Raw genomic sequence first — 15,131 nt, 5'->3', positions numbered from 1 at the left:
GCTTGAGTAAAAACTTTATTTTGAAGAGAACTGCCTGGTACAGATTTGCACAGAGAATGAGGACAGAGGACAGATCTCATGAAACAGTAAAGACGTCCAGGACACATTCAGATTACCTGTAAAGGGCAACGAAGACCATATAATAGTCTTACTAAGGTCTAGAATCTATTTTACACCCCATTATTCTCATTACTAATAAACAACAATAACTCATCTATGCAAAATATATAACACCAAATGAGAAACTTACAGCTTAACTGAATGATCCCAGTGTCCCAGTGGATAGTCACGTCCCATCTGACCCTGCCTCTCTGTTGACCCAGTAGTTTGATTAGTTGTGTTAATAAGGAAATAGAGTGTGTGTGTGTGTGTGTAATGATATGCAGACAGAGGAAGACAGTCATGCTAAATTGTCACGTTGACAATTTTCACAGAGCATTTGCATGATGCAGAGGGAGCCTGGGTTCAAATCAGCCACAGCATTTTTCTATATTAATGAGAAAGAACAGAACAGAGACATCAGTGGCAACAAACGCATCATCCAAGTCATAGAACGTCACCGAGCCACAGTGGTTGCCGTGGGAACCAAAGGTGCATGATCTAAACGCGGACATCGTGGTGAAAGTACCAGTTGACACAGACGTCAGAGACGAGAGAGACGTGTGTTGAACCCCTCATATGAACTCCGTGTATCTGAAGTGAAGCGACACGCACTCCACACCAGTTCTTCGTGTCATCGACCTGCGAATCAGGACGACGTGCACCTGTACCCCGTCACATCCACATCCACCCCCGAGAACCCTAAAGTGTGTTGTTGACTCAAACACTTCTCCCACCCCTCCATCGCCACAGTGGTCAGTAGATAATGAGTGAATTTAAATGTTTGGTTGAACGATCCGTTTCATATGTTGACTTGGATTCACTTGATTTGAAAGGAAATAGATGTTACACGAGGAGAACAAATTCCACACAAAGATGATTTAGTTGAGTTAATTAACTTGATAGGAATCACTTTTAATTCTTTCAGTTGAAGTTTACACAAATCACCGTGTGAGCTTTAGTAGCAGTATGAATGTCGCACTTACCTTAGTTACTGATATTCAAATCACAACACGTTTTGAAAAATTGAGCAGCTAACTCGCCCTTCTCCAAACTTTGCTTTTCTCTGTACGTCTGTGCATGAGAAACATAGAGCCAGCAGGCAGCGTGTTCTGAAAAGAAACAGGTTCAAAATAAAAAGATTCATTCAAAAAATATGTGGCAATAGAAGCCATTACAACCCTGTTGCAAAGTCAACAATATTACATATTAGGGCACAGGGTTGTTAAACAAGGTTTGTTTCATACAATTAACAAAAATCAAACACACTATTGTTATGGAATTGTCATAGACACTGTCTCTTGTCCTCTTTGGGGCATAGTGCAATTCTCCTTGGCCAAGCTTCAATAAATATTTCAGCATAAGACATCAAAGGTCTCCTCAACCCTTTCTTCATAGATGAGTTGACCACTGATCAGCAGATTTTCCACAACAACTATTATGCTGTACCTTTAATTCATTAACTTAAAGACCCTTATCTTACTGTCTCGATGCTAAGTACTAAACCAGGAAAAGAAAAATACACTTAATATACACAGTTATTAAAGAATGGTATAGACTCTTGATACATGTAAGGCACATCATTTACAATACAATTATTATGTTTTAGGTACAGTCATCTGATGCTTTTATTTAAAATCACATGGGCCCCCGCACATTATGATCACAGGCAAATACATAAAGTGTTGGTTTGCCACAGGCATAAGCCAAAAAAAAGAAAAACTACACATATCAGTCACATAGGAGCATACACAAGTCCAAGAGATGTCTCTACAAATGTTGAATTGATTTGTGATTTGAACTTCTTGTCATAGTATGTGCTGACTTCTCCAAGATGAATCCTCTCCATGATAAAGTCCTCAAGGAACATCAAGGTGAGTAAATTCAGGCAAAAACCTGCTTTCACCAATGTTATTGATCAGATAAAGTGGCCATTGTTTCAGTTTGTAGCTCAATCATGACAAAGTGATGATTGTGACTTTCTCATTTGCAGGTGTACCCTCTGAGGAGGTTGGCAAGCTGAGAGGAAGGAAAAGGAAAGACAGAAATGATGAAGGCAAGGAAGAGAGAGAAAAAAAGATGAGGGCTGTTGAAATGAAGACCCTGGATGCCTCAGGAGACGACCCAAATGGTGAGCAGGAAGTAATTAATAGATTAATAAAGATTAATGAGCCACATTAGGTCACGTGTATTTAAAGTAAAACAAAATATTTGTGTCTGTGTAGCTGAACTTGAGGCCAAATACTGGGTGCTGGGTCAGCTTGGTGCAGGAGGCTGTGGATCAGTGTTTGCTGGCTACCGCAAAGCAGATCTTAAGCCGGTAAGTAACGCACATCCACACATAGACACACACACACACACACACACACAATTGGGCCAGAAAGTGATAACCAAACTTGTGTTGTTGTCTTATAGGTGGCGATCAAGCACATACCACAGGATAAACTTTTCTGCAAACAAGTGGTAATTGATCAGCACCAACTACTCCACTGTAACTATCACCTCATTCACTTTCTGAATGTATTGATGAATGAATTCTTGTGACTTTTCAGTGCCTGAATGGAGAGAAGCTCCCTACAGAGGTAGCAATAATGCAAAAACTAACAGCAATGACAGATTCGTCCATGGGGATGTCAGCACCAGTATTATTAGTGGATTGGTATGACCTGGGACATGAACTGGTCGTGGTAATGGAGAGACCTGTCCCTGCCATCGACCTCTTAAGATATATAAACCTCAACAATGGCTCTCTACAGGGGAATAAGGCCAAGGTAAGCTGGAAGATCCTATTCAAAGTGCATCTCTACGATCCCCTCTGACTGACATTATAAACTCATTACTTGTCAACATGGAGGAAAATTCAACCTTTTCTCTTTTTTGCCTGTCACACGACTGAACCACACTTTACACTCCTGGTATTTAAAGTAGTGCCACCTTTTAAGTGTCATGTATCTAAGACACAGTGGAAACATGCAGCCACTCCCAGGAACAAGACCTTATAGTTATTTCAAGATCACATTCATGGAAGCTCCATGTTATGGAAACAGTTGTACAGAGTCACAGCCATGAAAAATGTCAAACTGTTGTCTGTCTCTGTCTCCCAGAACATAATGAAGCAGCTGGTGGACGCGGCGATTGCACTGGAGAAGAACTCCATCTTTCACCGGGACATCAAACCTCAAAATATCCTGATTGAGACGGGCCCAAGTGTCCCAAGGGTTCGCCTTATTGATTTTGGGCTGAGCTGTCTCGTGAAGAAAGGTTCATTTTACAACACATTCTTTGGTAAGATGCCTGGTTTCTGCTGTTTCTCTATTACTAATCTGTGACTTTTACATGGAAACAAAGCTTCTCCTCCTCCTCATACTCATTGCCTCATAATCATGTCTGTGTATTCCAGGGACTGAAAAGTACGCCCCTCCAGAGTGTTTCAGCTCCTCTGTGTACAGGGCAGGTCCAAGCACAGTGTGGCAGCTTGGCACAGTTCTGTTTGAGATGATCCATACTGAGAGATTCAAAACCAAACACTTCCTCAGCAAGAAACTGGGAATCAGAAAGGGACTGTGCAAAAGTAAGAAAACCACACATGTACACAAACCTGTCAGCAAACACACATCACACACTGCAATGGTCATCTTCAACTTTCCTCTCTCTTTTTCTCTCTAGACCTCAAGGATTTCCTCCAGCTGTGTTTGGAGGAGGACCCTAAGCTGCGTCCCACCCTGACAGAGCTGCAGCTTCACCCATGGCTGAGATAAACTCTGCCTCCTAACCCTGACAAAAACACCTGATACCACACACCACTCTTTCTTGTGTTTAACTCTTCACAGAATGACAATGCACAGTACTGGAGCATCCCAGGACCCTTCACAGGGTACAGGCGAACGAGGGGAGCTGGTTCACACACTATCCAAAGAGACCCCCGGGTCTCCAGACGCCTCTGAGTTGGGGAGCCCTCGGTGTACACCACACTTTGACCTCCACAACATGGTGGTTTCCTATAAGAGAATCGCTCTGTTTATAGAACCAGTTGCAGAAGCAATGGAGCTGAGCCGCTTCCTGCTCGGGTGCGTATGTGTTTGTCTGCAGCCTGTTTGAGCATCATGCGATTTAATTGCTTGTGTAATGAAGTAGTCATGGTTGAATGTGGAGTATTAAATCTCGACAGTTTTGTTTTTGTAAATGGGTTCGCCGTATTGATTTTGGGCTGAGCTGTCTCGTGAAGAAAGGTTCATTTTACAACACATTCTTTGGTAAGATGCCTGGTTTCTGCTATTTCTCTATTACTAATCTGTGACTTTTACATGGAAACAAAGCTTCTCCTCCTCCTCATACTCATTGTCTCATAATCATGTCTGTGTATTCCAGGGACTGAAAAGTACGCCCCTCCAGAGTGTTTCAGCTCTTCTGTCTACAGGGCAGGTCCAAGCACAGTGTGGCAGCTTGGCACAGTTCTGTTTGAGATGATCCATATTGAGAGATTCAAAACCAAACACTTCCTCAGCAAGAAACTGGGAATCAGAAATGGACTGTGCAAAAGTAAGAAAACCACACATGTACACAAACCTGTCAGCAAACACACATCACACACTGCAATGGTCATCTTCAACTTTCCTCTCTCTTTTTCTCTCTAGACCTCAAGGATTTCCTCCAGCTGTGTTTGGAGGAGGACCCTAAGCTGCGTCCCACCCTGACAGAGCTGCAGCTTCACCCATGGCTGAGATAAACTCTGCCTCCTAACCCTGACAAAAACACCTGATCCCAGCAGCGGAATGTATATATTACTTTTTGGATCTGTCTGCTGCACCATCCCTCGCCTGAATCCTGAGGAGGATATGTTGACTGCGTGCTGCTCCATTGTTCGTGTGCAGAAGGGACACAGAGGAAGACTGGGCTCCTGGGAAGTAAGGCCACCAAGCATCAGTGGTCTGCAGATGATATGGAGCTGAAAAAAACTGTTGGCATGAGATATTCCTTTCTGATGATGAGTGTGAGGATTCCTGCAGAATTTCAGAATGTATCTGCACAGAGGAAACCAGAGATGGACACCAAGCCAAAGAGACACTGAAAAAATGAAAAATGTCCTACATAGGATGAAATATTCAAATCTTCTATCAAGTGATCTGCATGTATGATTCTCAACCTTTCCGTTTTTCTAAATAGTAAATCACAATTGATGAAACTGGATCCAATTGATCACACATTTTTATTGGGGTTCTCACATTTTTCAAAACAGTTCACACAGATCTTATACAGAGGCCAAAAGCTCTGTTGATTTAAAAGTGCAAAACTAAATATCTAAGGTACATATTTATGTAATGCATTATATCTATCTAAGTATCTATCTCCAATGCACATGTATGAGGCTTCTTTTTCAATAATCGGTCTTGAGCCACCTATAAAAACTGTCCCCTCTGTTCTGATCTTTGTAAATATGAATTTAAAAAGGGCAAAGATCAGTGGAACAAAAAGTACAAAATTAACTAATGCAGAATAAAAACTGAACCATATTCACTGTCCTCAAGTGTCAAGTCTAAATCTTTACTGTCGGTCTCATTTGTCAAAGAAAGTTCATTGACATACACAACAGCAGGCAAGAATCAAATGAAAGAAACGTTATTAGAAATATCAAATTTTTACTGTATTTCAACAGAGCATCTAAAACAGTGTAAAAATTGCAGATGCAGCAGGGTTATATCTTTAGTGAAATATAAGAAAACATCCCATGTGTCATGTTTCTAATTATTAGATTAAAAAAATAGAATGTGTAAGAACAAAATAAAGTAATTGTGTAAAACTATAATATGATCAAATAACCTGAACAGTGATGCTGTGAAATGATTGATGATGATGATCTTATCCCCCTCATGTTTTCATGGGCTTCAACGGCATCAATCCTATAGAAGAATATGTTCTGACAACACATATTAAAATAAGTACTTTTATACTGCTGATGACCTGCGATCACATGAAAAGCCTCTTCTTCAGGAAGCGACACATGCATCCAGTCATTTAGTGACGGTATACCAACTGTGAACTGCACAGCTACAGAATTATTGATCATGAAGATATTGATCTGATATTGATCACATGTTGGTGAAGATCATCCTGCTCTGTGATCGACTACCTTAGACTCATTCGCCCGTTTGCATCGTCTACTCTGCGATCAACGCATCGGCCTGGATGATACGCGGAAGCGGGCGTTCGCGGAACAACACGGAGCTAATAACAAAGCTAACAGCGATAAGAAGTCGTGCGCTCACAAAAATACCGGAATAATACTAATAGTTCCTCCGAAGACAACCCGTCATTGCCGTGAACCGCCTCGCTTTGACCGGTTGGTGCTCATGCCGGAGGCCGTGCTGCTGTCATGTTGACCGGGTCAGGCTCTTCCTTCCTCCGGGCTGATGCTGTTGTCGGTGGGACTCGCTAGTTTCACCTGAGCTCCTTCAGGCTGCAGCCTCACGAGCTGGATGCGGTTGGACTCTCAGCTCAGGGTAAGTTGTCTCCTTCGGGCAGCTGATGTTAGCTGGGCTGAAGTTAGATCTCTTGATCCACAGATCTGGTGTCAGCTGGTCAGGTTCACTTCAGTGTTCCTGACAGCACCTCACAGGCCACCGCAGCGGCTCTATTGAGATGTGGCTGTGTCACGATGAATAGTTTAATTTGACTGTTCCCCACCTTGTGCACAGACAGTATTGATTTGTATTGATCATCTCTTCCTGTCTTGTCTCTCTGTAACAGAACAAAATGTACTGCAGAGTATCAACCTTTCACTTTCAATTCACAAGACACCACTCTTTCTTGTGTTTAACTCTTCACAGAATGACAATGCACAGTACTGGAGCATCCCAGGACCCTTCACAGGGTACAGGCGAACGAGGGGAGCTGGTTCACACACTATCCAAAGAGACCCCCGGGTCTCCAGACGCCTCTGAGCTGGGGAGCCCTCGGTGTACACCACACTTTGACCTCCACAACATGGTGGTTTCCTATAAGAGAATCGCTCTGTTTTTAGAACCACTTGCAGAAGCAATGGAGCTGAGCCGCTTCCTGCTCGGGTGCGTATGTGTTTGTCTGCAGCCTGTTTGAGCATCATGCGATTTAATTGCTTGTATAATGAAGTAGTCATGTTTGTTTTTGTTTTTTTAAATCTCTCAGATGGAAGATGCCGCTGTGCTCACTGCTGGTGTGTTTATTTCTTAATGTCTTCTTCTGCACTGTTAATGAAGGTAAGATAAGGCATTATTGACCCAACATTTGTGTGATGCCTTAAAACACACTATAATAACATATTGTTGTGTCTGCTGTCTGGTGTCAGTGGGCTGGTTCTCAGTGGGTGTGGCGCTGGTGTTGGCGCCTGCTGCCCTGGGTTATCGGCAGGACAGGTGTGGGGGCAGAGCCTCTGAAGCTGAGCTCCAGAGGAGGCACTATCACACTGTGCACCGCAGAGACCTGCAGACAGTGCATCTCACCAAACAGGAGGCCATGCTGGAAGTAAAAGACCTGTAAGACAGATTCTGCAGGGGATAGGGTCAATCATTATTGATTCACCTGCTGATGATTTTCTCAATTTACTGATTAATATTTCTTTAAAATACGTAGTTTTGTGTCTTGTATTACCCAGAAAATGAGTTCCTCACATCCATCACAGTCAGAATTAATTTTGTAAGGTTGTAATGTTTTAAACATAAAGAAATAATTCATCTTTGATTTAAATAAATAGACTAACTGATAATGCAAACATGATTTAGTTATCTCCTTTGGACAAACTGCATTCATGACATGTGTATTTGTTCATGTTTGGGTTAGTGTATCTTTGGCCTTTGTAATGTTTGTGTGTCGGGTGTTTTCTGGCTTCACCAGGTTGAAGCATCTAGACGACATGTTGTCCTCTGCCTGTCAGTCAGCAGAAGCTATTGACAAGGTCCTGCACTGGGATAATCACACCAAGTCATCAAGGTCTGCATCTGCATAAACACACACACACACACACACAGACACACACAAACTCACACAAACTCACACAAACTCAGGAGGAGAAGGTCGGTGGTTTGACCAGCTCCTCCAGTCTGCATTCCAAAGTTTCCTTGAAGCCCAAATTGCTGGCTGAATTGGTGTGTAATAGAAAAAGAGCTGCATACAATAGTGCTGTGTGAATGGGTCAGTGCGACTCAACTGTAAAGCACTTTGCTTGATAAGATTAGAAAAAGCACTATATAAATCCTGTTCATTTTACATTTACACAAATGGACAGTGTCTCCTGTATGTTGAGTCAGTTGATCACTGATTAGTTAAGTGACGGCTATTAACAAATAGATCATTCTTTGTTTCTGTGTTGATTCATTTGCTAAATGTAGTGTGTTAGTTAGAACCAGGTAATACTGGAAAGAAATGGAAAGAAATTTGCAATTTATAACATTTGGTGTAGGCATAATCAGTGTATTAATAATAATTGCAACCTAATGTTACTTAACTGGGCTATGTTCTTTTATATGGGAATATAAGCTTATTTCTGTTTACATCATTGTAAACAGCTATAAAATACTCTTATTTCAGACCCAGGTCAGTTGTTACATCATTATAGCATTAAATGTAATGGCTGATCAGTCACTCACATGGTTTGACTGTGACCTGACATTTGTATCATCTAACTTCAGGTTCTATGGAGGGATGATAATAGTGGTTTGTCTGCTCTACCTTGTTCCTGTGGGCTGGGTGCTGGCTGGGCTCAACAGCGCCATCTTCCTGTGCAACAGAGACTTCTTCAGAGGTCAGTAGATCCTGTCTGAAAGAAGCACTAACTGTTGCCATTTTCTCATATGAACTCCTGACAGTGTCCAGAGAATCAGATGTAGACATTACCTGGAATTTCACACATGCGGTGGGAAGTGTACCATTTGGGTTAGGTGAGGGCGGCGCCTGGGTAGATCATGCAAGGGGATGGGTAGACACAACCTTCAACTCGCTTGCTTGCTATGAATTACCTGTTCAGCTCAATCAGACGTTACGCAGACTTTGCACTAAAGAGCTGGCAGGGTAAAGACAGTTTAATGTCCAATCCAACTAAAATACTAAATACCCTTCCTCTGGGTATTTTCTGGAAATGTTTAGGGTTACGGTGCATGTGTAAAAGCAGAATTATTTAAGAATGAAAAGCTAAAGTAAATGGTTGCTTCTCCCTTGCTTTCAGTTTTGTTGGACCTCAGAAAGTTCTTCCACATGGGCCAGACTAAGGCCTCAGAGGGTTTGTGTGAGGAACAGGAACAAAGAAGTCTACTGGACAGGACCCCCACACCAACGAGTCTGGAGGTGAGAGGAAGGAGAAAAGTGTACGAAGGGTTAAATACTGATTTACTCAGTGGTTGTGATTTACATCAAACCCAACCATGACTGTAATCTTCTTATCCAGTTGATCCCATGCTCTTAATGTATTCATCCAGTAATGTGACACAAATCCATGCATGGATTTTCTCCATCCATCGAGCCACTTGTTTATGTCGGGATTTCACGTTCCAGCAATAGCAAAATGAATACAATTTTCTGTATTGATGACATCGTCCTGTTTACCAGAACAGCTCAGATGCTCAGTCATATCCTGACCAATGTCCAAAGTGCTGATCCTGGGACTGTTTGTAGTGAATGTAGCTGAATATTTATGTGTGTGTGTGTGTGTGTGCAATGACAGGATCTGTCTCCTGGCAGTGTAGAGGAGGCTGAGGAAGCAGAACCTGATGATGAATTTAAAGATGCCATTGAGGTAAATAATCTAAACCAATATGTCCATATTACAATCACTCGTTTACTGGTGGCCTAATTCCTAAGAATAACACATCTGTTGTGGGATTTCCAGACACCAGGACAACTGATATTTTTTGTTTAATCAATGATCATTCAAATAAAATGTTGGATTAATGGTAAAAGACACGTCAAGTAAGCAAGTGTTACGTTTTTGGTGATATGTGTCTTTGCTTTGACATTTATTTTGACATTTAACAGACATGAGCATGGTGTTGATCTTTTCCTCTAATTCTCAAAAAAAGCATATTTCAACTCTTCCTGAAAATGTGTCCCATCAGCTAAACACCTGTAGTCTGTATTTCCCAGTATTTATAAGAGAAAACATAACTGGATTTTGTATCTTCCTCCTTAGTACAAATTTGAAACGTCATCGGAGCATGCATCACAAAAAAATTATACCTCCTGTTTTTTTCTCTGCCTGCTTCTGAAATCAGGAACATTCGATTTCCCTGCAGGTGAGTGTTTAGAAGAGGCCAGTGCACCTCCACTCAGTAACCTGTAGAACTACTCGCCACATGAACTTCAAGTGTCCACTTGTTTGAGGTGGTTTAGTTCTTGCTTTACTCTGTGAAGGGTTGAGTTTGTTCCTTTTATACTCACACTGAATATCGGTGTTTGTGAGTAACATTGTTCTCGTGTGTTGTTCTGCATCGTGATAAGGAAACCCCTTTGGTCTTAGTGGTAAGTGGATTACTCTAGTGCCTCCATCCATCCATCTCTCCTTGCCTTCATGTGTTTGCCCATTGTTGTCATCTGTCTCCAATAATCCCATCATACAGGCTCCTTCATTTCTAGTCTGCATGACTGGCATTATTCATGACATTAGTGAAATCAACTTTCCTTCCTCAAACCCGTTTAAACTAGAATGTCCCTTAGTAGAGCTCATACCTCCACCAAGGCCCAACAGTCCCTTAAATTCAATCAAGTTGCACCAAATTTCACACACCAATAGATATCAGGTCCCTTAACATGCCAGATCTTTTTCATCAAGATCTATGACTTACTTCCTGGGAAACGTGAAAATGTCAAAACACCCTTTCTCGTTTAAAGAAAGTCAAAAATAACAATTCCTGGATCCGCACCAACATTTTGTGGATCTTTCTCAGCTCATGTCCCATCTTTTCCCAAGTTTCGTGAAAATCCATTCACTAGTTTTCGTGTTATCCAGCTGACAAAAAAACAGCAAACAAACCAACCAACCAATGAACAAACTGGCAAGGGCGAAAAACATAACCTCCTTGGTGGAGGTTATAACTTGATGTGAAGTGTATGCGAAGGACTCTTTGAACCAATTCAGTGCATAGAAGCATATTCTTTGACTAATCACAACATGTGGTACCTTGAAGAGTTGGTGAGGATTTATATATTTTACATTTTCTGACTCGTTGCCTTCATCTTTTTTGAATATCTACTGTTTATCAGGAGGTGGATGGATTTGGAACAGTCTGTGTGCATTGTGGAATGTCTTTTCATTTCCTTGCCCATGTTATCAGGTTAGAGCAGTCACACTGCCTGCATGAGACATGCCTGAGACCATAGACCATAGACTGTATGGTGTAGACATATAATCAGCACTCATTATGTATTCGTAGTCTCAGGATTTCTTTCTGTAAATATGCATGTATTTTCCACCTATGTCTTGTCATCGATCTACTTGATTTATTTACCAAACATCTTTTTGTCAAACTTGCTGAAATCCTCACGATTTCTGCCAGTTTTGCCGTACTGCTGGCTCTGTTTCCTGGCCAGGTTTCCACACTCTTAAAGACCAACTGTGATGACTGTCGCACATACAGTACATAACTCCCCCTTTTCCTTCCCCCTCTCCTACCTCCTTCCTCTCGCTCAGGAGGATGACGAAGGGCCTCTCGGGGCCCCAGAGTTTGACACCATCTCTGAAAATGGCCTCTTGAGCCGCAACGAACCAATACGCAGCAAAGTGTCCAAACTGACAGAGAAGTTGCGTAAACGCTACCCCACCACCAGCACAGGTCAGTCTGCTCCCACTCATCCACTGGTTTCATTATACTTGTTGCCACTTTTGAAGTACCTTGGTATCATCAAGTGGTCTTTTAATTGCAATAACGTTAAAAAGCCGAACCTGAGAGTACATTAAGGTAAATCTGACTGGCTACTGGCTTCTATGGCAGTACTAGCACTATGAACTAGATTTCATCATACTTTTTCTATTTGTTTTTCTTTGTCTCCTTAGGCAACTGTTCGAGTTGCAACGCCGTCTTCTCAGTGCTGAAGAAAAGGGTCAGTCTGAAAACTTGTGACAAGAATCAGGGATATTTAGACATCACATGATCATGATTGATTTTGTCTTTTCTTCAACATGTTTTTGTCTCTTGTTGCAGAGGAACTGCAGTAACTGTGGCAACAGCTTCTGTTCCCGATGCTGCTCTTTTAAAGTGCTGAGAGCTTGCATGGGGGCAACGGGTAAGGAGTGAAAAAACAGAAGATAATGGATCATTCTACAACATTTTATTCTTACACTGATTCAGATTGGCTCATCTGTGTTCTGACTGATGATTTTCTTGTCTTACTGTTTCTTCTCCAGCTCCAGAGGCACAGAGAGAGACAGTGTTTGTCTGTGCTCCTTGTAATTCCTCTCTCATCAAGTTACAGTGACATGGCGTCAGTCTATCTCCCGGTGGCCAGTGGAAGGTCCTTCAGAAAGTTACTGTAGCCCTCACACACACACACACACACACACACACACACACACACACACACACACACACACACACACACAAACACAGGCACACGCACACGCACACGCACACGCACACCTTGGTTCATGTTAAGGCACTTAATGTCAGTCAAGATTTCTCCTATGTTGGTCCTGCCCTTTCCAGTCAAATCTCTCCTCAGCTACTTATCATTATGGGACTTCTACTGTAACATGTAACATATTTAGTTTTTTTAACTTTCTATGAAGAACTGGACCTTATGAATCAATGAGAGTTAAAACAGGAGGTAATAGTATAAACGAAAATCAAGGACCATGGTTTTCCTTTCGTTAGGCCCAGGGAAGTATAAAACAAGGTGTAGGCCCAGATTGTGCCGGGTGGCGTCGGGTGATAGTGGGAGTTTTACTGGATGTCGGTGGTTTTGTTTTTACATACCTTGTCTTGCCACAAAGTTGAATCCACTTGAATGTTGATATCTTTATCCTGGTGTTGGCTCTTCAACTGTAAGAGAGAACAAACAAGACTAAGGTTTACTGGATAACCATGGCATATTTTTTAGATTGGTGATGAATATGATGTTGTGAGTGAGGCACTGCACAAAACTGAATTCTGTTTATTTGGATGAACAAATAAGAAGCTCTGCATTCGGCTTTGCTCGCTGCGGCGTGCACATGCCGGCCATTTAAAACCGTTTTCCTCGTTTGTTATCCTTCAGTCCACTTTGACCTGTAGCTGGTCAGCATCTCTTTGTGATTATTTCTGGGTTTATCCAACTATTCCAGGCCAGTGATTTTGGTTGACTTCATGTTTTAATAATTGCATCTGCTCCTGCTGCAACCCACACCACTATATACTGCTCCTGTGTGTGTCAAGTCCAGAGATGAACCATGCTAATGAATCACGGTATACTTCATTCTTCTTCCTGATTGTTGTTAATTCCTGTGTGGACATGTCAAACTGGCTTTGTTGTGGAGCATAGAGACAACACAGAAAACTATCCCTGCAGCTCCAGCTTCACCTTTTAACCGTATCAATCTGTATCAACCGTCAATCCAACTGGATTCAATTCATCTGAACAGACTGAGAAACCAACTGAAACCATCATCAGAGCCTCACACTCTTGCAAGCAGGACTTAAAAGAATCAATGTGGGGGCATTGTAGCCCAAATGCTTGGTCTTTGATGGAAAAGTTGTTTTAATGATGATCAGACAAGGATGATTGTAATTGTTTGCTTTGCTTTTATTGTAATCATATATAAACGGTTACTGTAAATTGTTCTTCTATATCTAATATATTTAAATTATAACTCCAGAAATGGAAAGTTATTATTTGACCTAATGATGAATTCTGTAAATATTGGCCCATATTTTATTGTTAAAACACGCCACTATTGAAATAAACTCTGAGATGATTTCATTAACTTAAAGTCCCAGTGGTAAGTGTTTTCTTTTTGAGTCTTACATTTGAAAGCAACTGAGTAAGAGAAAAAAACTTTTTTGATAAACAAGTGTCAAGGTTTATCTTAGGAAATGTAAATGTTCAAAATTCATATGTTTTGACATGACTTGAATTTTTAGTTTAAAAAAAAGAATACATATTGGACACTCAGATACTGACAGTTGTGTCACTCAGATACTGACAGTATCTGCCCAATTGGAATTTACCCTCTAGAAATTTCAAACTAAGAAATCCACATAAATCACAATAGAAGGATTTCAAAGTAACATATTTTCCTCTGCCAAGGAGGTCAAGTTTTCCTCCGTGGTCGTTTGTTGATATCTAGGAGTGTGTGCAATTTGGTGAGGATCCAAATAAAAATCTCAATCTTGTGTATTTAAATGTGGTTACGAAAGGGAACTGTTGGGCCTTGGCTGAGATATACACTCTATTATTGTATGTGAGTTAGGATTCAAACTAAATGATGGATATACAAGAAAGGCCAATTAAATGTATTAAATATAAATAAAAGTTCACAGTCACGTGAAAGTAAAGAAGCTATAGTAACATGACTTAATAATGAATTGAACCACTCTGTCCTGGGACACCTCTTGACCCAGTAGAAGAGGTAGGACAGAGGAGAATGATACCTAAGATGTCACTTACTTTGGACAAGCAGTCCCAGCCCCTGCAGGACACCATCTTGGCACTGCAGCTCCTTCACCGTCAGACTGACCCACCTGAGGTGTCTGAAGTAGAGGTCGTTCCTTCCTGCAGCTGTTAGACTGTGCAAACAGCTCTGCTCCCAGTCGACCACACGCATGGATTCTGGGGATCCACTATAAACTCACTCAGGTTTAAATGAATCTAACTTTGCAATGCTCATTTCAATCTGTGCAATTCAATGTCTAATTTGCAATTTGCAATTCTGCTCACAATGTATACAAATATTCAGTTCACACTGTCTGTGTTCTTTTTAATCTATATTTTTGGTTTTCCTTGTGTTTATTTTGCATATTTACTTATTTATTGCTGTACTGCTGCCTGTGGTTTGACTGTCCTCTCTGCTGCTGTTTGAGGAGGACTCACTAATGACA

General features: G+C 41.4%; 2 protein-coding genes across 4 annotated transcripts; both read left to right on the top strand.

Moving 5' to 3' along the window:
• The first annotated feature begins 369 nt into the window (after positions 1–369).
• LOC138411201 (serine/threonine-protein kinase pim-1-like) lies at positions 370–3,906 on the top strand. Of its 2 annotated transcripts, none has more exons than XM_069530567.1 (9): positions 370–854; positions 1,914–1,973; positions 2,093–2,230; positions 2,325–2,419; positions 2,515–2,562; positions 2,652–2,870; positions 3,204–3,384; positions 3,500–3,670; positions 3,766–3,906. In XM_069530567.1, exons 2-9 carry the CDS (start codon positions 1,934–1,936, stop codon positions 3,855–3,857), a joined length of 984 nt encoding a protein of 327 aa, XP_069386668.1. In that variant the 5' UTR covers positions 370–854; positions 1,914–1,933; the 3' UTR covers positions 3,858–3,906. The 2 variants fall into 2 exon arrangements, with proteins under 2 accessions (XP_069386668.1, XP_069386669.1); XM_069530568.1 differs by lacking the exon at positions 370–854 and adding an exon at positions 878–1,669.
• Positions 3,907–6,239: 2,333 nt separating this feature from the next.
• On the top strand, positions 6,240–14,023 carry zfyve27 (zinc finger, FYVE domain containing 27). Of its 2 annotated transcripts, XM_069530566.1 has the most exons (14): positions 6,240–6,596; positions 6,924–7,160; positions 7,261–7,331; positions 7,421–7,607; positions 7,966–8,061; positions 8,760–8,872; positions 9,293–9,411; positions 9,788–9,859; positions 10,335–10,355; positions 10,561–10,581; positions 11,750–11,891; positions 12,113–12,159; positions 12,261–12,342; positions 12,464–14,023. In XM_069530566.1, exons 2-14 carry the CDS (start codon positions 6,925–6,927, stop codon positions 12,532–12,534), a joined length of 1,278 nt encoding a protein of 425 aa, XP_069386667.1. In that variant the 5' UTR covers positions 6,240–6,596; position 6,924; the 3' UTR covers positions 12,535–14,023. The 2 variants fall into 2 exon arrangements, with proteins under 2 accessions (XP_069386667.1, XP_019934287.1); XM_020078728.2 differs by lacking the exons at positions 10,335–10,355; positions 10,561–10,581 and having other exon boundaries at positions 6,245–6,596.
• The last annotated feature ends 1,108 nt before the right edge of the window (positions 14,024–15,131 follow it).

Source organism: Paralichthys olivaceus, chromosome 8 (assembly GCF_024713975.1).
Source record: "Paralichthys olivaceus isolate ysfri-2021 chromosome 8, ASM2471397v2, whole genome shotgun sequence".
In the NCBI taxonomy this organism is placed as follows: Eukaryota; Metazoa; Chordata; class Actinopteri; order Pleuronectiformes; family Paralichthyidae; genus Paralichthys; species Paralichthys olivaceus.
The sequence above is the reverse complement of the archived record's forward strand: the minus strand, read 5'-3'. Positions and strand labels throughout refer to the sequence as shown.

What these genes read in the sequence shown, in the direction of transcription:
- LOC138411201 (XM_069530567.1), top strand. Translation starts at nt 1,934, where the DNA reads ATGAATCCTCTCCATGATAAAGTCCTCAAGGAACATCAAG. An exon ending in AGTCCTCAAGGAACATCAAG is followed by an intron (nt 1,974 to 2,092) that starts GTGAGTAAATTC and finishes TCTCATTTGCAG; the next exon opens with GTGTACCCTCTGAGGAGGTT. An exon ending in ATTTTACAACACATTCTTTG is followed by an intron (nt 3,385 to 3,499) that starts GTAAGATGCCTG and finishes TGTGTATTCCAG; the next exon opens with GGACTGAAAAGTACGCCCCT.
- zfyve27 (XM_069530566.1), top strand. Translation starts at nt 6,925, where the DNA reads ATGACAATGCACAGTACTGGAGCATCCCAGGACCCTTCACAGGGTACA. An exon ending in ATGCTGGAAGTAAAAGACCT is followed by an intron (nt 7,608 to 7,965) that starts GTAAGACAGATT and finishes TGGCTTCACCAG; the next exon opens with GTTGAAGCATCTAGACGACA. An exon ending in CAACAGAGACTTCTTCAGAG is followed by an intron (nt 8,873 to 9,292) that starts GTCAGTAGATCC and finishes CCTTGCTTTCAG; the next exon opens with TTTTGTTGGACCTCAGAAAG.